At 44.5% G+C, this 26,947-nt stretch overlaps 1 protein-coding gene across 1 annotated transcript in view; it reads left to right on the top strand.

Moving 5' to 3' along the window:
• The window catches only part of LOC134934547 (dual oxidase 1-like), a 435,381-nt gene that overhangs the window by 193,726 nt on the left and 214,708 nt on the right, over positions 1-26,947 (top strand). Inside the window, exons 10-12 of the mRNA XM_063929968.1 lie at positions 8,825-8,915; positions 13,965-14,067; positions 15,031-15,203. Of these exons, the coding sequence (XP_063786038.1) occupies positions 8,825-8,915; positions 13,965-14,067; positions 15,031-15,203 (367 nt within the window). The remainder of the gene's footprint in view (positions 1-8,824; positions 8,916-13,964; positions 14,068-15,030; positions 15,204-26,947) is intronic.

The raw sequence follows: 26,947 nt of genomic DNA, 5'->3' as shown, positions 1-26,947 counted from the left end.
ATGAAATGGGGTAAAATTAGGGGATTCTGTACTGGAAAAGGACTTAGGTGTCCTCATAGATAGCAAACTAAGCAGTAGTACCCAAAGTAGGACTGCAGCAAAGAAGGCTAATAAGATATTAGCATGCATAAAATGGGGAATTGATGCTAAGGACGAGAGTATTATACTCCCGTTATATAAATCACTTGTGAGGCCACACCTTGAATACTGTGTACAATTCTGGGCACCTTACTACAAAAAGGATATCCTGGAGCTAGAAAAGGTTCAAAGACGGGCGACCAAACTAATTAAGGGTATGGAGACGCTGGAATACGAGGAAAGGCTTGCAAGACTAGGCATGTTTACACTGGAAAAGAGGAGATTAAGAGGGGACATGATCAACATTTACAAATATATAATGGGACATTATACAGATCTTGCGCAGGACCTGTTTTTGGTTAGATCAACACAGAGAACTCGTGGACACTCCCTCAGGTTAGAGGAGAGGAGATTCCGCACAATACGGCGTAAAGGCTTTTTTACGGTAAGGACGATACGTGTTTGGAATTCCCTGCCTGAGGGAGTTGTAATTGCCGACTCAGTCAACACCTTTAAGAATGGATTAGATAAATTCCTAATGGATAAGGATATCCAGGGTTACGGGGCATGGTCACGCACTATGGTTATTATAAAAAAGAGGGGTAAAACGTAACGGCAGTCATCAAGTTCAGTCAAAATTTTCTACAAAATAATCGTGCATAGGAGACCACAAATAGGTTGAACTCGATGGACAATTGTCTTTTTTCAACTTTAGATACTATGTTACTATGTTACAAAACTAACCAGAATTACAACATATCCTGTAAAGATAGCTTCTATAAGGTCAACTGAGGTTTTAGACCAGATAGTTGGGATGCAATCCCAAAAGGAGCCAATCATGTGATGTGTAAAGAAGTGAAATAAACACAAAAGCAATCACTACACTTCTAGTTTGGGAGCCAGGCCTTTCTGTGTATGTGCTGTCTCCCAGTGTTTTCCCATCTATAGGTGGGGTTAGCTCGTGAGGCCAAACTCTGGAATGCTTTGCAGCCTCTATTGGGGCTACTATCAAAAATGGGGGGACTGCAGCAGAGATATCTGCTGCGGTCCCTCTTTCCCACATTGGGGATCCTTAATATTTGTGGGTATCCCTTAAAAACAGATATTTGACGGGGATATGCCACAAAAATGCAATGATAAATAGGACCTTACTGTCACATTCTAGTCACCTCAGTACAATACATTGAGTGCATTCAATTCCTATAAATCCAAAACAGATAGAGCTTTAGTTGTGGTGATGCTCAACATTACTGAGTAATGGCACCTTTTTCCCTGGAAATATTATGTTCTTTCTTTGCTGGTATATTCTAGAGATGAGCGGGTTCGGTTCCTCGGAAACCGAACCCGCCCGAACTTCATGTTTTTTTACACGGGTCCGAGCGACTCGGATCTTCCCGCCTTGCTTGGTTAACCCGAGCGCGCCCGAACGTCATCATCCTGCTGTCGGATTCTCGCGAGGCTCGGATTCTATCGCGAGACTCGGATTCTATATAAGGAGCCGCGCGTCGCCGCCATTTTCACACGTGCATTGAGATTCATAGGGAGAGGACGTGGCTGGCGTCCTCTCCGTTTATAGAGAAGAGAGTGAGACTAGAGTAGAGAGAGACACAGTAGTAATTTTGGGGAGCATTAGGAGGAGTACTACTACTTGCTGAAGTGATAGATAGATAGTGTGACTGTATAATGTATATCTGACTTGTGGGGGAGACACTGACAGTGGGGAGCAGTTAGAGTCTGAGAGCAGGACTCAGGAGTACATATAACGTACAGTGCACACTTTTGCTGCCAGAGTGCCACACTGCCATTGTGACCACACTGACCACCAGTATAATATATATTGTGATTGTCTGCTTAGGAGTACTACTTGCAAGTTGCTGATAGTGTGACCAGTGACCTGACCACCAGTTTAATAATCACCACCAGTTTAATATATATATATATATATATATAATTGTATATAATATATATATAATATTGTATACCACCTACCCATTTTTTTTTTTCTTTCTTCTTCTTTATACATACTACTATAGTAGCTTACTGTAGCAGTCTGCGGTGCTGCTGAGCTGACAGTGTCCAGCAGGTCCGTCATCAGTCATTACATAATAAATATATATACCTGTCCGGCTGCAGTACTAGTGATATTATATATATATATATATATTAATTTCATCTCATTATCATCCAGTCTATATTAGCAGCAGACACAGTACGGTAGTCCACGGCTGTAGCTACCTCTGTGTCGGCAGTCGCTGGTCCATCCATAATTGTATACCACCTACCCGTGTTTTTTTTTTTCTTTCTTCTTGATACATACTACTATAGTAGCTTACTGTAGCAGTCTGCGGTGCTGCTGAGCTGACAGTGTCCAGCAGGTCCGTCATCAGTCATTACATAATAAATATATATACCTGTCCGGCTGCAGTACTAGTGATATTATATATATATATATATATATATATATATATTAATTTCATCTCATTATCATCCAGTCTATATTAGCAGCAGACACAGTATGGTAGTCCACGGCTGTAGCTACCTCTGTGTCGGCAGTCGCTGGTCCATCCATAATTGTATACCACCTACCCGGGGTTTTTTTTTTTCTTTCTTCTTGATACATACTACTATAGTAGCTTACTGTAGCAGTCTGCGGTGCTGCTGAGCTGACAGTGTCCAGCAGGTCCGTCATCAGTCATTACATAATAAATATATATACCTGTCCGGCTGCAGTACTAGTGATATTATATATATATATATATATATATATTAATTTTATCTCATTATCATCCAGTCTATATTAGCAGCAGACACAGTACGGTAGTCCACGGCTGTAGCTACCTCTGTGTCTGCAGTCGCTGGTCCATCCATAATTGTATACCACCTACCCATGTTTTTTTTTTTTTCTTTCTTCTTGATACATACTACTATAGTAGCTTACTGTAGCAGTCTGCGGTGCTGCTGAGCTGACAGTGTCCAGCAGGTCCGTCATCAGTCATTACATAATAAATATATATACCTGTCCGGCTGCAGTACTAGTGATATTATATATATATATATATATATATATATATATATATATATTAATTTCATCTCATTATCATCCAGTCTATATTAGCAGCAGACACAGTACGGTAGTCCACGGCTGTAGCTACCTCTGTGTCGGCAGTCGCTGGTCCATCCATAATTGTATACCACCTACCCGTGTTTTTTTTTTTCTTTCTTCTTGATACATACTACTATAGTAGCTTACTGTAGCAGTCTGCGGTGCTGCTGAGCTGACAGTGTCCAGCAGGTCCGTCATCAGTCATTACATAATAAATATATATACCTGTCCGGCTGCAGTACTAGTGATATTATATATATATATATATTAATTTCATCTCATTATCATCCAGTCTATATTAGCAGCAGACACAGTACGGTAGTCCACGGCTGTAGCTACCTCTGTGTCGGCAGTTGCTGGTCCATCCATAATTGTATACCACCTACCCGTGTTTTTTTTTTTTCTTTCTTCTTGATACATACTACTATAGTAGCTTACTGTAGCAGTCTGCGGTGCTGCTGAGCTGACAGTGTCCAGCAGGTCCGTCATCAGTCATTACATAATAAATATATATACCTGTCCGGCTGCAGTACTAGTGATATTATATATATATATATATATATATATATATATTAATTTCATCTCATTATCATCCAGTCTATATTAGCAGCAGACACAGTACGGTAGTCCACGGCTGTAGCTACCTCTGTGTCGGCAGTCGCTGGTCCATCCATAAGTATACTAGTATCCATCCATCTCCATTGTTTACCTGAGGTGCCTTTTAGTTGTGCCTATTAAAATATGGAGAACAAAAATGTTGAGGTTCCAAAATTAGGGAAAGATCAAGATCCACTTCCACCTCGTGCTGAAGCTGCTGCCACTAGTCATGGCCGAGACGATGAAATGCCAGCAACGTCGTCTACCAAGGCCGATGCCCAATGTCATAGTACAGAGCATGTAAAATCCAAAACACCAAATATCAGTAAAAAAAGGACTCCAAAATCTAAAATAAAATTGTCGGAGGAGAAGCGTAAACTTGCCAATATGCCATTTACCACACGGAGTGGCAAGGAACGGCTGAGGCCCTGGCCTATGTTCATGGCTAGTGGTTCAGCTTCACATGAGGATGGAAGCACTCAGCCTCTCGCTAGAAAAATGAAAAGACTCAAGCTGGCAAAAGCACCGCAAAGAACTGTGCGTTCTTCGAAATCCCAAATCCACAAGGAGAGTCCAATTGTGTCGTTTGCGATGCCTTACCTTCCCAACACTGGACGTGAAGAGCATGCGCCTTCCACCATTTGCACGCCCCCTGCAAGTGCTGGAAGGAGCACCCGCAGTCCAGTTCCTGATAGTCAGATTGAAGATGTCAGTGTTGAAGTACACCAGGATGAGGAGGATATGGGTGTTGCTGGCGCTGGGGAGGAAATTGACCAGGAGGATTCTGATGGTGAGGTGGTTTGTTTAAGTCAGGCACCCGGGGAGACACCTGTTGTCCGTGGGAGGATTAGGGCCGTTGACATGCCTGGTGAAAATACCAAAAAAATCAGCTCTTCGGTGTGGAAGTATTTCACCAGAAATGCGGACAACATTTGTCAAGCCGTGTGTTGCCTTTGTCAAGCTGTAATAAGTAGGGGTAAGGACGTTAACCACCTCAGAACATCCTCCCTTATACGTCACCTGCAGCGCATTCATAATAAGTCAGTGACAAGTTCAAAAACTTTGGGCGACAGCGGAAGCAGTCCACTGACCAGTAAATCCCTTCCTCTTGTAACCAAGCTCACGCAAACCACCCCACCAACTCCCTCAGTGTCAATTTCCTCCTTCCCCAGGAATGCCAATAGTCCTGCAGGCCATGTCACTAGCAATTCTGACGAGTCCTCTCCTGCCTGGGATTCCTCCGATGCATCCTTGCGTGTAACGCCTACTGCTGCTGGCGCTGCTGTTGTTGCTGCTGGGAGTCGATGGTCATCCCAGAGGGGAAGTCGTAAGCCCACTTTTACTACTTCCACCAAGCAATTGACTGTCCAACAGTCCTTTGCGAGGAAGATGAAATATCACAGCAGTCATCCTGTTGCAAAGCGGATAACTGAGGCCTTGACAACTATGTTGGTGTTAGACGTGCGTCCGGTATCCGCCGTTAGTTCACAGGGAACTAGACAATTTCTTGAGGTAGTGTGCCCCCGTTACCAAATACCATCTAGGTTCCACTTCTCTAGGCAGGCGATACCGAGAATGTACACGGACGTCAGAAAAAGACTCACCAGTGTCCTAAAAAATGCAGTTGTACCCAATGTCCACTTAACCACGGACATGTGGACAAGTGGAGCAGGGCAGGGTCAGGACTATATGACTGTGACAGCCCACTGGGTAGATGTATGGACGCCCGCCGCAAGAACAGCAGCGGCGGCACCAGTAGCAGCATCTCGCAAACGCCAACTCTTTCCTAGGCAGGCTACGCTTTGTATCACCGGTTTCCAGAATACGCACACAGCTGAAAACCTCTTACGGCAACTGAGGAAGATCATCGCGGAATGGCTTACCCCAATTGGACTCTCCTGTGGATTTGTGGCATCGGACAACGCCAGCAATATTGTGTGTGCATTAAATATGGGCAAATTCCAGCACGTCCCATGTTTTGCACATACCTTGAATTTGGTGGTGCAGAATTTTTTAAAAAACGACAGGGGCGTGCAAGAGATGCTGTCGGTGGCCAGAAGAATTGCGGGACACTTTCGGAGGACAGGCACCACGTACAGAAGACTGGAGCACCACCAAAAACGCCTGAACCTGCCCTGCCATCATCTGAAGCAAGAAGTGGTAACGAGGTGGAATTCAACCCTATATATGCTTCAGAGGTTGGAGGAGCAGCAAAAGGCCATTCAAGCCTATACAATTGAGCACGATATAGGAGGTGGAATGTACCTGTCTCAAGCGCAGTGGAGAATGATTTCAACGTTGTGCAAGGTTCTGCAACCTTTTGAACTTGCCACACGTGAAGTCAGTTCAGACACTGCCAGCCTGAGTCAGGTCATTCCCCTCATCAGGCTTTTGCAGAAGAAGCTGGAGGCATTGAAGGAGGAGCTAAAAGGGAGCGATTCCGCTAGGCATGTGGGACTTGTGGATGGAGCCCTTAATTCGCTTAACATGGATTCACGGGTGGTCAATCTGTTGAAATCAGAGCACTACATTTTGGCCACCGTGCTCGATCCTAGATTTAAAACCTACCTTGGATCTCTCTTTCCGGCAGACACAAGTCTGCTGGGGTTCAAAGACCTGCTGGTGACAAAATTGTCAAGTCAAGCGGAACGCGACCTGTCAACATCTCCTCCTTCACATTCTCCCGCAACTGGGGGTGCGAGGAAAAGGCTCAGAATTCCGAGCCCACCCGCTGGCGGTGATGCAGGGCAGTCTGGAGCGACTGCTGATGCTGACATCTGGTCCGGACTGAAGGACCTGACAACGATTACGGACATGTCGTCTACTGTCACTGCATATGATTCTCTCCCCATTGAAAGAATGGTGGAGGATTATATGAGTGACCGCATCCAAGTAGGCACGTCAGACAGTCTGTACTTATACTGGCAGGAAAAAGAGGCAATTTGGAGGCCCTTGCACAAACTGGCTTTATTCTACCTAAGTTGCCCTCCCACAAGTGTGTACTCCGAAAGAGTGTTTAGTGCCGCCGCTCACCTTGTCAGCAATCGGCGTACGAGGTTACTTCCAGAAAATGTGGAGAAGATGATGTTCATTAAAATGAATTATAATCAATTCCTCCGTGGAGACATTGACCAGCAGCAATTGCCTCCACAAAGTAGTACACAGGGAGCTGAGATGGTGGATTCCAGTGGGGATGAATTGATAATCTGTGAGGAGCGGGATGTACACGGTGATATATCGGAGGATGATGATGAGGTGGACATCTTGCCTCTGTAGAGCCAGTTTGTGCAAGGAGAGATTAATTGCTTATTTTTCGGTGGGGGTCCAACCAACCCGTCATTTCAGTCACAGTCGTGTGGAAGACCCTGTCACTGAAATGATGGGTTGTTTAAAGTGTGCATGTCCTGTTTATACAACATAAGGGTGGGTGGGAGGGCCCAAGGACAATTCCATCTTGCACCTCTTTTTTCTTTCATTTTTATTTGCGTCATGTGCTGTTTGGGGAGTGTTTTTTGGAAGGGCCATCCTGCGTGCCACTGCAGTGCCACTCCTAGATGGGCCAGGTGTTTGTGTCGGCCACTAGGGTCGCTTATCTTACTCACACAGCTACCTCATTGCGCCTCTTTTTTTCTTCTTTGCGTCATGTGCTGTTTGGGGAGTGTTTTTTGGAAGGGCCATCCTGCGTGACACTGCAGTGCCACTCCTAGATGGGCCAGGTGTTTGTGTCGGCCACTAGGGTCGCTTATCTTACTCACACAGCTACCTCATTGCGCCTCTTTTTTTCTTTGCGTCATGTGCTGTTTGGGGAGTGTTTTTTGGAAGGGCCATCCTGCGTGACACTGCAGTGCCACTCCTAGATGGGCCAGGTGTTTGTGTCGGCCACTAGGGTCGCTTATCTTACTCACACAGCTACCTCATTGCGCCTCTTTTTTTCTTCTTTGCGTCATGTGCTGTTTGGGGAGTGTTTTTTGGAAGGGCCATCCTGCGTGCCACTGCAGTGCCACTCCTAGATGGGCCAGGTGTTTGTGTCGGCCACTAGGGTCGCTTATCTTACTCACACAGCTACCTCATTGCGCCTCTTTTTTTCTTCTTTGCGTCATGTGCTGTTTGGGGAGTGTTTTTTGGAAGGGCCATCCTGCGTGACACTGCAGTGCCACTCCTAGATGGGCCAGGTGTTTGTGTCGGCCACTAGGGTAGCTTAGCTTAGTCATCCAGCGACCTCGGTGCAAATTTTAGGACTAAAAATAATATTGTGAGGTGTGAGGTATTCAGAATAGACTGAAAATGAGTGGAAATTATGGTTTTTGAGGTTAATAATACTTTGGGATCAAAATGACCCCCAAATTCTATGATTTAAGCTGTTTTTTAGTGTTTTTTGAAAAAAACACCCGAATCCAAAACACACCCGAATCCGACAAAAAAAATTCGGTGAGGTTTTGCCAAAACGCGGTCGAACCCAAAACACGGCCGCGGAACCGAACCCAAAACCAAAACACAAAACCCGAAAAATTTCAAGTGCACATCTCTAGTATATTCTACCACTTCTTCCTAGAAGCTCTAACTCCAGACAAAACCATTCCAAATACTGAAAAGACCGCCACCACAGGACCTTCACGTTTTTTAATAGATAAAAAGCATTGCGGAGAGCATTTTGTGACCGATATATAACACAGAAAGCATCTTATAAATAATATATATTACAAGAAAGAACACTCTGCAATGCAGAGTACATTGTACTGCATTGGGTAAATGATCCCGGCAGTTGGGATCCCAGGGGTCAGACTACAGACAGCCCTGGGGCAAATGCCTTCCTATCCCCCAGCAGAACACAGTTCATCTATGCAAAAGCAGAATTCAATGATTATATTGTCATATTTTTGAAGAATGACCTACAGTACAGTATTCTGTCCGATTTGATATGCACAAAATTCTGCTACAACTTTGCTCCTCTGTGTGTATGTCATATGATATGTGATCAGTAGTTTCCGTACTTATCATCCGTACTTATCAGGTTATTTTCATGTCATCCTTTTCGTTTCCCTGTAGAAATAAGACATGTGATTTTCAAAATGTTACTGACTCATTCGGTGGCTCATGGCCAGTCTACCGCTTGTGTGACAACTACTGGAGACGAGAGGTAAGATATAATGCTTATTTTTAGGTATGATTAATAGAAGTAATATCTTGTTCTGTCTTGCAAGCTTCAACAAAAAGCTTAATTTTAATTGTGATTTTACAGCTGACATTACATGGCTGCAAAATTATAGGAGGGTAGACTGAGAAAATAAAATCTACGTAATGCATCATAGGGTGTAAGTATTTGTTATTGTTGTTGAGAAGCACACTTTCACCAAGCATGAAAAATAAAAATCATACTTGTAATGTACAAACAAACAGATGTAAACCTTACACAGAAAAGGATCTGCCAGAAATCTCTTCCAGTGTTACTAACCTGGACATATATATCAAAAATGCACAACAAAGTAATTTTGTGCTCCACTGAAGGAATATAGGGGGTCATTCCGAGTTGTTCGCTAGCTGCTTTCATTTGCTGCACAGCGATCAGGCAAAAAAGCGGCACTTCTGTGCATGCGTATGCGGCGCAATGCGCACGTGCGATGTACTTTCACAACGGCCGATGTAGTTTCACACAAGGTCTAGAGAAGCTTTTCAGTCGCACTGCTGGTCACAGAGTGATTGACAGGAAGAGGACATTTCTGGGTGTCAACTGACCGTTTTCAGGGAGTGTCTGAAAAAATGCAGGCGTGCCAGGAAAAACGCAGGTGTGGCTGGGAGAACGCAGGGCATGTTCGTGACGTCAAAACATGAACTGAACAGTCTGAAGTGATCGCAAGCACTGAGTAGGTCTGAAGCTACTCTGAAACTGCACAAAATAATTTTGTAGCCGCTGTGCGATCCTTTTGTTCACACTTCTGCTAAGCAAAAATACACTCCCAGTGGGAGGCGGCATAGCGTTTGCATGGCTGCTAACAACTGCTAGCGAGTGAACAACTTGGAATGACCACCATAGGGCCTAATTCAGACCTGATCGCAGAAGCAAATTTGTTAGCTAATAAGCAAAACCATGGGGGTAATTCCAAGTTGATCGCAGCAGGATTTTTGTTAGCAATTGGGCAAAACCATGTGCACTGCAGGGGAGGCAGATATAACATGTGCAGAGAGAGGTAGATTCAGGGCCGTCTTTCCGTATGGGCTCAATGGGCTCTTGCCCAAGGGCCCCAGGAGTATAAGGGCCCTAGGCTGATAGCTGAGGGTCCCCTCTTTCCAGGGGTACCAGATTTTTTAAAATCGCCCATGGGGAACCGGAGATATCCGACCTCAAAGTAGTGGTCCCCATCCAAGCCTGTTAATTGCTCTTCCCAGCCAGATATCTCGGGTTCTGTCTGACTTAGTTTTTCTGAGGGTATAATCCAAAAGCTGCGACTCTCTCCTTTTGGTGGACATTGGCAGCTTGTTTCTACTATGCCCAGAACCAGAAATATCAGCCTTCAAGCAGCTGGTCCCTGCTTCAGCTCCACACGCCTAATATGCAGTTTTAGGTTTTCATTGGTGAATTGCTCTGGCACCTGAACTCTGAGCCCTAATTCCCCAGTACCTTGTGAAAAGTGGGACTCTCTAGTTTTTTATCCCGTTCAAAGCTAAGAAATATATTTTCAGGAACTTGAGATATCTGCAGTCAAGCAAGCTGCCCTCCCACCAGAAAATTATAAATATTAAGCCCACTCCACTATCCACCCCTCCCCTACGTATTAAACACCCCCTACCACCCTAAAAATCATGTACCAGGGCTTCTTCATTCAGCCCAATGCCCCCTTCTACAATTTAGCCCCATTTGTGCAGTAAAGGAGTAATTAGCAGAAATGACTGCTCCAGGTCCTACATGCTTAGCGGAAGATAGAACACCCCCTACCACCCGCGGGACTTCAAAGCTGCCACTGATAGCACCCCCCACCCCTACCACTGGAGGATGGGTAGGGGGCCCAGTGCATTGCTTCGCCCAGGGACATACACTGCTGTTAAGACAGCCCTGGGTAGATTTGGGTGGGGTGTGTTCAAACTGAAATCTAAATTGCAGTGTAAAAATAAAGCAGCCAGTATTTACCCTGCACAGAAACAATATAACCCACCCAAATCTAACTCTCTCTGCAAATGTTATATCTGCCTCCCTCCAATGCACATGGTTTTGCCTAATTGCTAACAAACTTGCTGCTGCGATCAACTCAAAATTACCCCCCTAATTCAGACCTGATCGCAGCAGCAAATTTGTTAACTAATTGGCAAAACCATGGGGGTAATTCCAAGTTGATCGCAGCAGGAAATTTTTTAGCAGTTGGGCAATACCATGTGCACTGCAGGGGGGGCAGATATAACATTTGCAGAGAGAGTTAGATTTGGGTGGGTTATATTGTTTCTGTGCAGGGTAAATACTGGCTCTCTAGAATGGGTGTGGCCTTGCAGGAAAGACTACCTTACACCCCAGTTTTTGACCCTGCGCCAACAAACCTCGGCCACCACAGGAAAGAAAAAAATTCCATCAAATTCCACCACACACAGTAATTCCCCTTGCACCATATTATGCCCCCTGCACCATATTATGCCACAGACTGCAATGCTTGTGATACATTATGCTCCACAATAAGGCTTCTGATTATTTTTAAATTAGCTGCTCATTGCCAGGGGTTTCATGCTCTGGGTTCCATGCCTATTGCCAGGGGTTTAATGCTCTGGGTGTCATGCTCGTTGCCAGGGGGTAAAGCTCATTGCCAGGGGTTTCAAGCTCTGGGTGTCATGTTCATTGCCAGGGGTGCAATGCTAATTGGCGGCGGACTCCAGCAGCTCCCATTCCCTTTTAATACCCTCTCCACTCCTCATCCTCCCACCCCTTAATACTCTGCTCGCTAAGAAGAGTTTCATGAAATGATGCGGTTGCGTCGTGATGTCATGATGCAATCACATCATTTCGTGAAACTCCGCTCAGCGAGTGGAGTACTATGGTTTGGGAGGGCGGGGCATGGGTTAGCAGCCAGCAGGTGTCGTGACGCCCCATGCGATTTACCCCGCCATTAGAAATGGCACTGATCCAGAGCCATGACATGGTAAAAAATATACAGGACCCCGGTATTCTCACCATGCGGCTTAGGTCCCCGGATGTTGTAAAGTAGTCCAAAATCACAGCACCACCACATGTTTCAACTCTTCATATTTTTTTCAAGGTAATGGTGTGAATGGTGATGAGATGTATATTTATACTATATCATGCCCCACCCCTATATTTGGGAATGGGTCCTGGAACCAAGCATATACTATGTCAAACAATATTAGATAATTTGCTTAACTGCAAACATTGATATTGCATTCACATCAGGCCCATTGTTTGGAGGGGTTCACTACGATATGCCGGCGGTCGGGCTCCCGGCGACCAGCATACCGGTGCCGGGAGCCTGAACGCCGGCTTACCGACAGTGTGGCGAGCGCAAATGAGCCCCTTGCGGGCACGGAGGCGCGCTAAGCGCGCCACACTATTTTATTCTCCCTCCAGGGGCGTCGTGGACCCCCACGAGGGAGAATAAGTGTCGGTATGCCGGCTGTCGGGCTCCCGGCGCCGGTATGCTGGTCACCGGGAGCCCGACCGCCGGCATACTGAAGACCACCCGTTTGGAGGGCTGACAGCAGTGAGATATGAAGAAAACTAACAAATAACACAGGATTAATCAGTCATAGTCATGCTTATTGATAACAATTTTGATTCCCTTGCCACACTGATATAGGGAGTAGGCACCAAAAGTCCTGTTTGTATCTTAGCTACCAAATGCCGGGAGAGCATATGAATATACTTTAGGAAATTAGACCAAAGCCAAATCTCATCATGACTCATCATAGCACGTCCCATTAAACATAGACAAAGGCTTTTGCAGCATATAGGAACATCTCTATTGCTGTTATTTTAAGGGAGTTTCTAACTATCTAACAACTAATTGAGGTGGATTTTCATGAAGCAGAGCTTATAGGTTTGGATAACAGGTCCTCCTCCCTCAAGTCCCTCCCCAGTACTATCCTTGCTTCCAGTGCTCCTTGTCTCCTAGTTCTTTTCTGTGACCCTGTTTCTGTGTGCTTGACGGGTAAAGGTTCACTGAGTGCAGATCTGAATTCCCCTTCCAATGACTGTCCTCCAATAAACATTGAGTCCCCAACCCTCATTCTCTTGTGCACATCCTACTTTATTGCCCTGTATTGTCTAGTGATACGTATGTCATTGTAAATTTACTTTACCATTTATCTGTCATGTTTTACTGTAAATGTGTATTTCATTGTAAATTTACTTTGTGTATTTATCCTTTACGGTACTATGGAAAGTTTACCGCGCCATAAAAAATAAATAAATAAAAAATAATAATAAAAGAGAGATTACTTTAGGCAGCTGTACTGTATGTCTAGAATTTAGATTTTTTTTGATGCCAGTATTTATGATTCATTAATTTGGTATTCACCTTTTTAGAGAACAAAAAATAGTAATGCATCTTTAAAGCAAGCAATCACCTTTCTTTAATTACCTTTCTATGGCCCTCATTCCGAGTTGTTCGCTCGCTAGCTGCTTTTAGCAGCATTGCACACGCTAGGCCGCCGCCCTCTGGGAGTGTATCTTAGCTTAGCAGAATTGCAAACGAAAGATTAGCAGAATTGCTACTAAATAATTCTTTGCAGTTTCTGAGTAGCTCTAGACCTACTCACAGATTGCGATCAGCTCAGTCCGTTTAGTTCCTGGTTTGACGTCACAAACATGCCTTGCGTTTAGCCAGCCACTCCCGCGAATTTTCCTGACACGCCTGCGTTTTTTAGCACACTCCCGGAAAACGCTCAGTTACCACCCAGCAACGCCCCATTCCTGTCAATCATTCACTGATCAGCAGTGCGACAGAAAAGCGCCACACGAACACCAGCAAATCTACTAAGTTTTGTGTAAAATAACTTAGCGCATGCCTGCGCACCATGCGCATGCGCACTTAGCAACAAATCGCAGCATAGCGAAAATCGGCAACGAGCGAACAACTCGGAATGACCACCTATGATTTTATACTGTACTGTATGTAATGATTCTGAAGAATGTCTTTTAAAATATTGGATTGACACATAAATCAAAATCTATATTTTTTCCATGCTATTGCAGAATCCAAACATGCAGACACCACACCATGTTGATTCCCTTCTTTTTGGAATGGCTTCCCAGATTGCTGAGAAAGAAGATAATGTTGTGGTTGAAGATTTAAGAGGTACAATACGGCTCAATTTCTGTATTAAATTGAGTTAAAAAAGTTGGCTTATTATTACTGCAGCAATCCATGAAAGGGAATGGTATTGACATCCTGGCAGTCACCATCCCAACGGTCCCAATGCCGACAGCGGCATCCCGATGTTCAATATTCTGATGGATCCTGGTGAGTATTTTAACACTTACCCAAACCTTAATTCACCCGTCCTGCAGCCTAACCCTAACCCACCCCTCCTGCGGTCTGATAGTTGGGATAGTGACTGCCAGGATATTAACTACATCCCCATGGGGCATATTTATTATGAAAAAATTTACAGATAATGAATATGTCCCCATGCGAGGATCTCTCCACTTCCTAAAAGTCTGAGCTACAGATTGAAGAGGAACCAAAGACTCTGACATGGGTACACACCAAGAAATCAGCTAGTTGGCACTTAAGAGCAAAGAGAAACATTATGTTTTAAATTCGTCTTATAGCATACTTCCAATACCTACTGTACTTTATCTCTGGGAGATACAAAGAAAGGAAAGTCAAAATGGGTAGGACAAGGATGTGACATCACAAATTGTGATTCAATTACTTAAACCATGGCGTGCGGAGTCATGTTTACATGATTCACAGTGAATAATGTCATGACATTGTTGGGAGATGTGGGCAAGATTTGGAAGTATTGATCATCGAAGAACTCCTCAGGATCTACCTAGAAAGAGTAGGCAAGCGTGTTTTACTGAAAGCAGCATTACAGGAGTAATGTATCCTTGAGCACACAGTACAACTCAACAGACCCCTTAGTAATAATGAATAGGCATCTTATACTTACAATCTAAAGGAAACTACAGTGATTTTAGTGTTATATAAATGTGGTTACAGCTTGTTTTCTTTCTATAATGCAAGAAAAAATTAAAGTCATTTTTACTTCACATTTTGGATTACATGGTTTTTAATCATGATTTCAAATGACAGATTATTGGTATGGATCTCTGAAATACACCCGAGCTGACTACATTTCCTTCAGCATCCAACGAGGAAGAGACTTTGGGCTTTGTAGCTATAACAATGCAAGAGAATACTTTGGACTTAAACCTTTTACAAGCTGGCATGACATTAATCCAGAGCTCTATCAGAAAAACACACAGGTCAGTAACATAAATTGTTTGGAATGAAATGCCATCAGCATAATGACTTGAACACTAGAAAGCATAGCACACCAGTGGGAGCCAGGGAAGATATAATAGCTTTATACGCAGACGATTTACTTTTGTTAGTGGATGATTATGCTAATTCTATGCCCATAATTTTGGATATGAATAATACCTTTGGACGCTATTCTGGGCGCAGAATTAATTGGGCTAAGTCCTGTATTACTCCGCTTAGAGATAAGATCCCAGGGACTCCTCTGATCTCTCTCCCACTCAAGTGGGTAGACTCATTTAAGTACTTGGGTATTTGGATGTCGAATGATTCTCGTGAATATGCCTCTCTGTATATTACACCACAGATAGCCTATCTTCGTTCTAAAGTTAAGATCTGGGGGAAGCTGCCTCTGACTGTCACGGGCAGGGTTAACTTGGTCAAAATGGTCTACCAGCCCAAACTTCTCTACATTCTCCAGCAATTACCTGTGTATATCACTGAGAAAATATTTAAACAAATTTACAGTTTACTGTCGTCCTTGGTATGGGCAAACAAAAGAGCGCGTGTAAAGCTTGACTCTGTCTAGACCAAAATTGTTAGGTGGTTTGGCTCTCCCTGTTTTCAAATGTTATTATTATGCGGCACAATTGGCGCATATTTGGGACTGGGTGCATGATGCTGATAATCTGGCTCTTCCCTCACAAATGATATCTCTGGAATATCCAAGTGGCACAGCCCTACAGATGCTTATTTGCGGAAATACCAAAATGTCTACAATTCCTTTAATAAAACAAGCTATTCTTATTTGGAAGCTGGTACACTCTGTTTTACAAGGTCAAGGAATAGACCCAGATACCCCATTAGATAACCGGTTTGGTTTCCCTGAATTATCCTTATTACAACCGAGAGAAGTGTGGGGAAAGTGGGGTGTACTATCTTTGGGGCAGTTATATAATGGTGCTGTGCTTAAGTCTTTCCAACAACTCCAGCATGATTATGGTATGCCCACCTCATATTTTTATCGATTTCTGCAGTTGAGACATGCAATAAATGCACAGTTCTCTAAAGTCCCCCCAACACTTGTTGATTCTCCTGTTAAGTCTCTGTTACAAAATCAAGGGCATGGAAATTTAGTATGTTATTTATCTGCATATACTCCAGGCTCATCCCTCACATCCACTGTCCTCCCTTAGAAATAAATGGGAATCAGATTTGGAACCTATTACGGATGAGACATGGGAATGCGCCTTAGGCTCACTTCATTCCTCTACTACCACCATTAGATATCAGCAGATACAATTATTTATAATTCATAGAGTGTATATGTCGATTGTTTCATATTGAGGGTAGTCATACCACGAAGTGTCCTAAGTGTGGGAATCTGGATGCTGATTTTTGGCAAATGATTTGGTTATGCCCTCTGGTAGCACTATTTTGGAGTGGTGCTATCAATGTTAGTGGTGACTGGAATCCCTACCTCTGTCTTTACGCCTGCTGTGTGTTTTGTCGGCTGTGGAAGGGGAGGCTCTTGACTCCGCTAGCAGACGTTATATACTAAATTTATGTGGCCTAGCTAAGGTATGCATTGCTAGACTTTGGTTGGCCAGTGAAGCCCCGGAGCTGCAATCTTGGATTTCTCTAGTTAATGAAACGGCAGCACATGAGAAATTTGTATACCAAGCCAGACAGGCCGAATCTAAGTACTTTTCTTTTTGGGGGAAGTGGCTTGAGTCTCCTTACTCTACACGTCGACGTACCTGAATTCCTGGCACCTCATATCACATTATATCCAGTGTTGGAGGTGTGGGTTGTGAATCATTTGTACTTATTAGATGTATAATATCTCACCACTTTCTGGTTAGTCTCCTACATTTCGAGGGTAGCTGGCAGCCCATGGACCAGTCACTCACTTGCCCAAGCACGTATATATGTGAACTTATATGTGTGCGTATGATTGTTGTAAACATGCGTTGTATTTCTTATCACAATGCCTTGCTCAATTTATTTATTTATTCCCCCCCCCCCCAATTTTTATTAACATTGCTGATGCATGATAAGTTCTATGGCTATATACTATGAAGATATATCCTGCAGTATATTGCTTACCCGTTTATCTCTGAGTTTGTTTATTGGCAAACGCAAAGTCTACAAACAAATCATTTCTTTGAATGTTTTTTTGTTTATTGATCGTTTTGTTTAGTTTTAACTCAAAACACTAATAAAAATGATTGAATTTAAAAAAAAAGAAAGCATAGCACACGTGGTGTTAACGATTAGTGACAGAGTGACGTGCGGTGAAGTAAATGGCTGGGGAGGCACTGGGTAGTATCAGAGCTAGATTAACACCCATATATTAGAGATGAGCGGGTTCGGTTCCTCGGAATCCGAACCCCCCCGAACTTCAGCCTTTTTACACGGGTCCGAGGCAGACTCGGATCTTCCCGCCTTGCTCGGCTAACCCGAGCGCGCCCGAACGTCATCATCCCGCTGTCGGATTCTCGCGAGGCTCATATTCTATCGCGAGACTCGGATTCTATATAAGGAGCCGCGCGTCGCCGCCATTTTCACACGTGCATTGAGATTGATAGGGAGAGGACGTGGCTGGCGTCCTCTCCGTTTAGATAGAGAGTGAGACACTTGATTTACTAGTAATTTAATTTTAGTAATTTTGGGGAGCATTAGGAGTACTCAGAGAGTGCAGAGTTTTGCTGATAGTTATACTAGTGACCACCAGTTTTATTTATTATTTAAAATCCGTTCTCTGCCTGAAAAAAAACGATACACAGTCACATACCAATGATACCATATCTGTGCTCAGCCTCAGTGTGCTGCATGATAATATCATCTATGTATATCTGACTGTGCTAAGTGCTCACTGCTCACACAGCTTAATTCTGGGGGAGACTGGGGAGCAGTTATAGCAGGAGTACATAACAGTGCACACTTTTGCTGCCAGTGTGACTGACCAGTGACCACCAGTATATTGTCTGCCTGAAAAAGTTAAACACTCGTGTGGTGTTTTTTTTTTTATTCTATAAACGCATTCTGCTGACAGACAGTGTCCAGCAGGTCCGTCATTCATTATATTATAATATATACCTGCAGTAGTGATATACAGGTTGAGTATCCCATATCCAAATATTCCGAAATACGGAATATTCCGAAATACGGACTTTTTTGCGTGAGAGTGAGATAGTGAAAACTTTGTTTTTTGATGGCTCAATGTACACAAACTATGTTTAATACACAAAGTTATTAAAAATATTGTATTAAATTACCTTCAGGCTGTGTGTATAAGGTGTATATGAAACATAAATGAATTGTGTGAATGTAGACACACTTTGTTTAATGCACAAAATTATAAAAAATATTGGCTAAAATGACCTTCAGGCTGTGTGTATAAGGTGTATATGTAACATAAATGCATTCTGTGCTTAGATTTAGGTCCCATCAACATGATATCTCATTATGGTATGCAATTATTCCAAAATACAGAAAAATCCCATATCCAAAATACCTCTGGTCCCAAGCATTTTGGATAAGGGAGACTCAACCTGTATATATATTTTTTATATCATTATCATCCAGTCTATACTAGCAGACGCAGTACGGTAGTCCACGGCTGTAGCTACCTCTGTGTCGGCAGTGCTCGTCCATAATTGTATACCTACCTGTGGTGGGTTTTTTTTTTCTATCTTCTTCATACTAATAGTTTAGGAGTCTGCTGCTGACAGTGTCCAGCAGGTCCGTCATTATATAATATATACCTGTCCTGCAGTAGTGATATATATATATTTTTTATATCATTATCATCCAGTCTATACTAGCAGACGCAGTACGGTAGTCCACGGCTGTAGCTACCTCTGTGTCGGCAGTCACTCGTCATCCATAAGTATACTAGTATCCATCCATCTCCATTGTTTACCTGAGGTGCCTTTTAGTTGTGCCTATTCAAATATGGAGAACAAAAATGTTGAGGTTCCAAAAATAGGGAAAGATCAAGATCGACTTCCACCTCGTGCTGAAGCTGCTGCCACTAGTCATGGCCGAGACGATGAAATGCCATCAACGTCGTCTGCCAAGGCCTATGCCCAATGTCATAGTACAGAGCATGTAAAATCCAAAACACCAAATATCAGTAAAAAAAGGACTCAAAAATCTAAAATAAAATCGTCGGAGGAGAAGCGTAAACTTGCCAATATGCCATTTACCACACGGAGTGGCAAGGAACGGCTGAGGCCCTGGCCTATGTTCATGGCTAGTGGTTCAGCTTCACATGAGGATGGAAGCACTCAGCCTCTCGCTAGAAAAATGAAAAGACTTAAGCTGGCAAAAGCACTGCAAAGAACTGTGCGTTCTTCGAAATCACAAATCCACAAGGAGAGTCCAATTGTGTCGGTTGCGATGCCTGACCTTCCCAACACTGGACGTGAAGAGCATGCGCCTTCCACCATTTGCACGCCCCCTGCAAGTGCTGGAAGGAGCACCCGCAGTCCAGTTCCTGATAGTCAGATTGAAGATGTCAGTGTTGAAGTACACCAGGATGAGGAGGATATGGGTGTTGCTGGCGCTGGGGAGGAAATTGACCAGGAGGATTCTGATGGTGAGGTGGTTTGTTTAAGTCAGGCACCCGGGGAGACACCTGTTGTCCGTGGGAGGAATATGGCCATTGACATGCCTGGTGAAAATACCAAAAAAATCAGCTCTTCGGTGTGGAAGTATTTCAACAGAAATGCGGACAACATTTGTCAAGCCGTGTGTTGCCTTTGTCAAGCTGTAATAAGTAGGGGTAAGGACGTTAACCACCTCGGAACATCCTCCCTTATACGTCACCTGCAGCGCATTCATCATGAGTCAGTGACAAGTTCAAAAACTTTGGGCGACAGCGGAAGCAGTCCACTGACCAGTAAATCCCTTCCTCTTGTAACCAAGCTCACGCAAACCACCCCACCAACTCCCTCAGTGTCAATTTCCTCCTTCCCCAGGAATGCCAATAGTCCTGCAGGCCATGTCACTGGCAATTCTGATGAGTCCTCTCCTGCCTGGGATTCCTCCGATGCATCCTTGCGTGTAACGCCTACTGCTGCTGGCGCTGCTGTTGTTGCTGCTAGGAGTCGATGGTCATCCCAGAGGGGAAGTCGTAAGACCACTTTTACTACTTCCACCAAGCAATTGACTGTCCAACAGTCCTTTGCGAGGAAGATGAAATATCACAGCAGTCATCCTGCTGCAAAGCGGATAACTGAGGCCTTGGCATCCTGGGCGGTGAGAACCGTGGTTCCGGTATCCATCATTACTGCAGAGCCAACTATAGACTTGTTTGAGGTACTGTGTCCCCGGTACCAAATACCATCTAGGTTCCATTTCTCTAGGCAGGCGATACCGAAAATGTACACAGACCTCAGAAAAAGACTCACCAGTGTCCTAAAAAATGCAGTTGTACCCAATGTCCACTTAACCACGGACATGTGGACAAGTGGAGCAGGGCAGACTCAGGACTATATGACTGTGACAGCCCACTGGGTAGATGTATGGACTCCCACCGCAAGAACAGCAGCGGCGGCACCAGTAGCAGCATCTCGCAAACGCCAACTCTTTCCTAGGCAGGCTACGCTTTGTATCACCTCTTTCCAGAATACGCACACAGCTAAAAACCTCTTACGGCAACTGAGGAAGATCATCGCAGAATGGCTTACCCCAATTGGACTCTCCTGTGGATTTGTGGCATCGGACAACGCCAGCAATATTGTGTGTGCATTAAATATGGGCAAATTCCAGCACGTCCCATGTTTTGCACATACCTTGAATTTGGTGGTGCAGAATTATTTAAAAAACTAGAGGGGCGTGCAAGAGATGCTGTCAGTGGCCAGAAGAATTGCGGGACACTTTCGGCGTACAGGCACCACGTACAGAAGACTGGAGCACCACCAAAAACGCCTGAACCTGCCCTGCCATCATCTGAAGCAAGAAGTGGTAACGAGGTGGAATTCAACCCTCTATATGCTTCAGAGGTTGGAGGAGCAGCAAAAGGCCATTCAAGCCTATACAACTGAGCACGATATAGGAGGTGGAATGCACCTGTCTCAAGCGCAGTGGAGAATGATTTCAACGTTGTGCAAGGTTCTGCAACCTTTTGAACTTGCCACACGTGAAGTCAGTTCAGACACTGCCAGCCTGAGTCAGGTCATTCCCCTCATCAGGCTTTTGCAGAAGAAGCTGGAGACATTGAAGGAGGAGCTAAAAGGGAGCGATTCCGCTAGGCATGTGGGACTTGTGGATGGAGCCCTTAATTCGCTTAACAAGGATTCACGGGTGGTCAATCTGTTGAAATCAGAGCACTACATTTTGGCCACCGTGCTCAATCCTAGATTTAAAACCTACCTTGGATCTCTCTTTCCGGCAGACACAAGTCTGCAGGGGTTCAAAGAACTGCTGGTGAGAAAATTGTCAAGTCAAGCGGAACGCGACCTGTCAACATCTCCTCCTTCACATTCTCCCGCAACTGGGGGTGCGAGGAAAAGGCTCAGAATTCCGAGCCCACCCGCTGGCGGTGATGCAGGGCAGTCTGGAGCGACTGCTGATGCTGACATCTGGTCCGGACTGAAGGACCTGCCAACGATTACGGACATGTCGTCTACTGTCACTGCATATGATTCTCTCCCCATTGAAAGAATGGTGGAGGATTATATGAGTGACCGCATCCAAGTAGGCACGTCAGACAGTCCGTACGTATACTGGCAGGAAAAAGAGGCAATTTGGAGGCCCTTGCACAAACTGGCTTTATTCTACCTAAGTTGCCCTCCCACAAGTGTGTACTCCGAAAGAGTGTTTAGTGCCGCCGCTCACCTTGTCAGCAATCGGCGTACGAGGTTACTTCCAGAAAATGTGGAGAAGATGATGTTCATTAAAATGAATTATAATCAATTCCTCCATGTAGACATTCACCAGCAGCAATTGCCTCCACAAAGTACACAGGGAGCTGTGATGGTGGATTCCAGTGGGGACGAATTGATAATCTGTGAGGAGGGGGATGTACACGGTGATGAATCGGAGGATGATGATGAGGTGGACATCTTGCCTCTGTAGAGCCAGTTTGTGCAAGGAGAGATTAATTGCTTCTTTCTTGGTGGGGGTCCAAACCAACCCGTCATTTCAGTCACAGTCGTGTGGCAGACCCTGTCACTGAAATGATGGGTTGGTTAAAGTGTGCATGTCCTGTTTATACAACATAAGGGTGGGTGGGAGGGCCCAAGGACAATTCCATCTTGCACCTCTTTTTTCTTTCATTTTTCTTTGCGTCATGTGCTGTTTGGGGAGTGTTTTTTGGAAGGGCCATCCTGCGTGACACTGCAGTGCCACTCCTAGATGGGCCAGGTGTTTGTGTCGGCCACTAGGGTCGCTGAGCTTAGTCACACAGCTACCTCATTGCGCCTCTTTTTTTCTTTGCGTCATGTGCTGTTTGGGGAGTGTTTTTTGGAAGGGCCAGCCTGCGTGACACTGCAGTGCCACTCCTAGATGGGCCAGGTGTTTGTGTCGGCCACTAGGGTCGCTGAGCTTAGTCATCCAGCGACCTCGGTGCAAATTTTAGGACTAAAAATAATATTGTGAGGTGTGAGGTGTTCAGAATAGACTGAAAATGAGTGGAAATTATGGTTATTGAGGTTAATAATACTTTGGGATCAAAATGACCCCCAAATTCTATGATTTAAGCTGTTTTTTAGGGTTTTTTGAAAAAAACACCCGAATCCAAAACACACCCGAATCCGACAAAAAAAATTCGGTGAGGTTTTGCCAAAACGCGTTCGAACCCAAAACACAGCCGCGGAACCGAACCCAAAACCAAAACACAAAACCCGAAAAATTTCCGGTGCACATCTCTACCATATATATGTATGAACCCAATGGCTCATGTGGGCATTATACACAGGTGCAGCAGTATATGTTGCTGTAAATTTGGTGAGTTTTGATCAGAGATGTGCAGACAAGGTAGGCAGGGAAGGCAGAGCCTCACCTGTCATAGTCCAGTATACTCCAGAGTTTTGACTGTAAAAAATTGTTAAAATAATACAAAGAAGATAATCATAATTTATTCTTTGCATTCTTTTTAATCATTATTAAGGTCAAAACTCTGGAGTATACTGGAGTATGTCAGGAGAGGCTCTTCCTCCCCTTCCTCACCTGATCACACATCACTGTCTTTAGCAGCTCCATCTCTTGCAGGAAAAAATACTGGTTAGATTTATACAATGATCTTCAGTAATATTCAAAGGGATCGCAGCAGCAAATTTGTTAGACCATGGTGGTCATTCCGAGTTGTTCGCTCGCTGCCGTTTTTAGCAGAATAGCGATCTGGCTAAAAATGGCCAATTCTACGCATGCATATGGGCAGCAGGGTGCACGCGCTAAGTATTTTCACACAAAATTATGCAATTTTAGACAGGTCCGAGCTACGCTTTTCAGTCGTTCTGCTGATCGGTGAGTGATTGACAGGAAGTGGGTGTTTCTGGGTGGTAACTGACCGTTTTCCGGGAGTGTGCAAAAAAACGCAGGCGTGTCAGCCTAAAATGCAGGAGTGGCTGGAGAAACGGGGGAGTGGCTGGCCGAACGCAGGGCGTGTTTGTGACGTCAAACCAGGAACTAAATGAACTGAGCTGATTGCAATCTAGGAGTAGGTCTGGAGCTACTCAGAAACTGCAGGGAAATATTTAATAGCAGAACTGCTAATCTTTCGTTCGCAATTCTGCTAAGCTAAGATACACTCCCAGAGGGCGGCGGCCTAGCGTGTGCAATGCTGCTAAAAGCAGCTAGCGAGCGATCAACTCGGAATGAGGGCCCATGTGCACTGCAGGCGAGGCAGATATACCATGTGCAGAGAGAGTTAGATGTGGGTGGGTTATTTTGTTTCTGTGCAGAGTAAATACTGACTTCAGGTCGACAACCAATATATCGGCATTCAACATAGAGATGTTGGTTTATTTTTAAATTTAGAGTTTAGATTTAGAGTTAGTGTTAGGCTAAAATAAGCATAAAACTGTATGTTGACATTCTGGTGTCGACATGTTAAATGTTGACATTATGAATGTGTTGACCTTTTACCTATGTTGACATTTTGGAATGTTAACCTATTTGTTGTTGGCCTAAAGGCCATGTCAACTTTCAGACTGTCAGCATTCAGAACCTGTCGACATCGTAATTACTGCCTCACAGCACTGAGGTCATGGATTCGATTCCCACCATGGCTCTAACTGTGTGGAGTTTGTATAGTCTCCCTTTACTTGCGTGGGTTTCCTCCAGGTAAGCCGGTTTCCTCCCACAATCTAAAAATATACTGGTAGGGATAGGGAATATAGGGGGTAATTCTGAGTTGATCGCAGCAGCAAGTTTGTTAGCAATTGGGCAAAACCATGGCCCTCATTCCGAGTTGTTCGCTCGGTAAAAATCTTCGCATCGCAGCGATTTTCCGCTTAATGCGCATGCGCAATGTTCACACTGCGACTGCGCCAAGTAAATTTGCTATGCAGTTAGGAATTTTACTCACGGCTTTTTCATCGTTCTGGAGATCGTAATGTGATTGACAGGAAATGGGTGTTACTGGGCGGAAACAGGCCGTTTTATGGGCGTGTGTGAAAAACCGCTACCGTTTCCGGAAAAAACGCAGGAGTGGCCGGAGAAACGGAGGAGTGTCTGGGCGAACGCTGGGTGTGTTTGTGACGTCAAACCAGGAACGACAAGCACTGAACTGATCGCAGATGCCGAGTAAGTCTGAAGCTACTCAGAAACTGCTACGAGGTGTGTAATCGCAATATTGCGAATACATCGTTCGCAATTTTAAGATGCTAAGATTCACTCCCAGTAGGCGGCGGCTTAGCATGAGCAAATCTGCTAAAATCCGCTTGCGAGCGAACAACTCGGAATGAGGGCCAATGTGCACTGCAGGGCGAGCAGATCTAACATGCACAGAGAGAGTTAGATTTGGGTGGATTATTTTGTTTTTGTGCAGGGTAAATACTGGCTGCTTTATTTTTACACTGCAATTTAGATTTCAGTTTGAATACACCCCACCCAAATCTAACTCTCTCTGCACATGTTATATCTGCCCCTCCTGCAGTGCACATGGTTTTGCCCAACTGCTAACAAAATTGCTGCAGCGATCAACTCAGAATTAGGCCCATAGAGTGTAAGCTCCACTGGGGCAGGGAATGATGTGAATGGCCAATTATTCTCTGTAAAGCGCTGCGGAATATGTGTGCGCTATAGAAATAACTGGTAATAAATAAATAAAATAAGGTTAGAGTTTTTTTAGAACTGGTGATGTTGCCCATAGCAACCAATCAGATTATATCTACTATCTTCTAGAGGCAGCTAGATAAATGTTAAGCAGAATCTGAGCAACGTCACCAGTTCTAAAAAAACCTCCCACCTTAGTAAATTTAACCCAACTTATCATACCACATCCATGGATACGATCAAATATATTTTATGTCTCAGTTATGGCCTATTTTTCAGAATAATGGGGCATAATAAATGCAATTTGTAAATGTAAGAGCAAATATTTTTGCATCTGAAAGAAGCCAGCTAGAGCTGTTGAAAGCCAGGTAATGGCTATCTACAGGAAGCCAGCTTTCTGCTAATCACAGTCCGATCTGGCAGTCCTAGAGGAACGAAACACCTCCTAATGGGACTGCCTGTTATGCGGGTGACTGGCAGGTAGGACTTTCAATAGGAAGTCACTGCCAGTCACAGTGTTGCCAGTGCAGTCTCACGAACTGCATGTGACTCACTGACATGAGCTGAGGTGGCAAATTTTACTAGGGGTGCTGCCATAGGTAAAATCGGTAACTGATGACAATTCTAGTAAAAACGAGTTTTATGGTAAGAACTTACCTTTGTTAAAACTCTTTCTGTGAGGTATACTGGGCTCCACAAGGAAAAACATAGGGGTGTAGAGTAGGATCTTGATCCGAGGCACCAACAGGCTGAAAAGCTTTGACTGTTCCCAGAATGCATAGTGCCGCCTCCTCTATAACCCCGCCTCCCTGCACAGGAGCTCAGTTTTTAGTTAACCAGCCCAATGCAGTAGCAGGAAAAGAGACGACAATGGTTAGTAGCCACATAGACCATACCCTCACGACAGAAGAAGTGTCAGCGGCTAATGCCATACCAAACCAAAGAAGCTAAGTGCGTCAGGGTGGGCACCTTGTGGAGCCCAGTGTACCTTGCAGAAAGAGTTTTAACAAAGGTAAGTTCTTTCCATAAAACTCGTTTTCTGCTGCGGGGTACACTGGGCTCCAGAAGGAAAGACATAGGGGATGTCCTAAAGCAGTTCCTTATGGGAGGGGACGCACTGTAGCGGGCACAAGAACCCGGCGTCCAAAGGAAGCATCCTGGGAAGCGGCAGTATCGAAGGCTTAGAACCTTATGAACGTGTTTACGGAGGACCACGTAGCCGCCTTGCACAATTGTTCAAGGGTCGCACCACGGCGGGCCACCCAAGAAGGTCCAACAGACCGAGTAGAATGGGCTGTAATGTGAGCAGGAGCTGAGAGACCAGCCCTCACAGAAGCATGTGCAATCACCATTCTAATCCATCTGGCCAAAGTTTGCTTGTGAGCAGGCCAGCCCCGTTTGTGAAATCCAAACAGCACAAAGAGAGAATCAGATTTCCTAACAGAAGCAGTTCTCTTCACATAGATACGGAGAGCCCGTACCACATCCAAAGACCGCTCTTTGGGCGACAGATCAGGAG

This window comes from Pseudophryne corroboree, chromosome 6, assembly GCF_028390025.1.
Source record: "Pseudophryne corroboree isolate aPseCor3 chromosome 6, aPseCor3.hap2, whole genome shotgun sequence".
Classification (NCBI taxonomy): domain Eukaryota; kingdom Metazoa; phylum Chordata; class Amphibia; order Anura; family Myobatrachidae; genus Pseudophryne; species Pseudophryne corroboree.
This window is presented reverse-complemented; position numbering and strand designations above follow the sequence as displayed.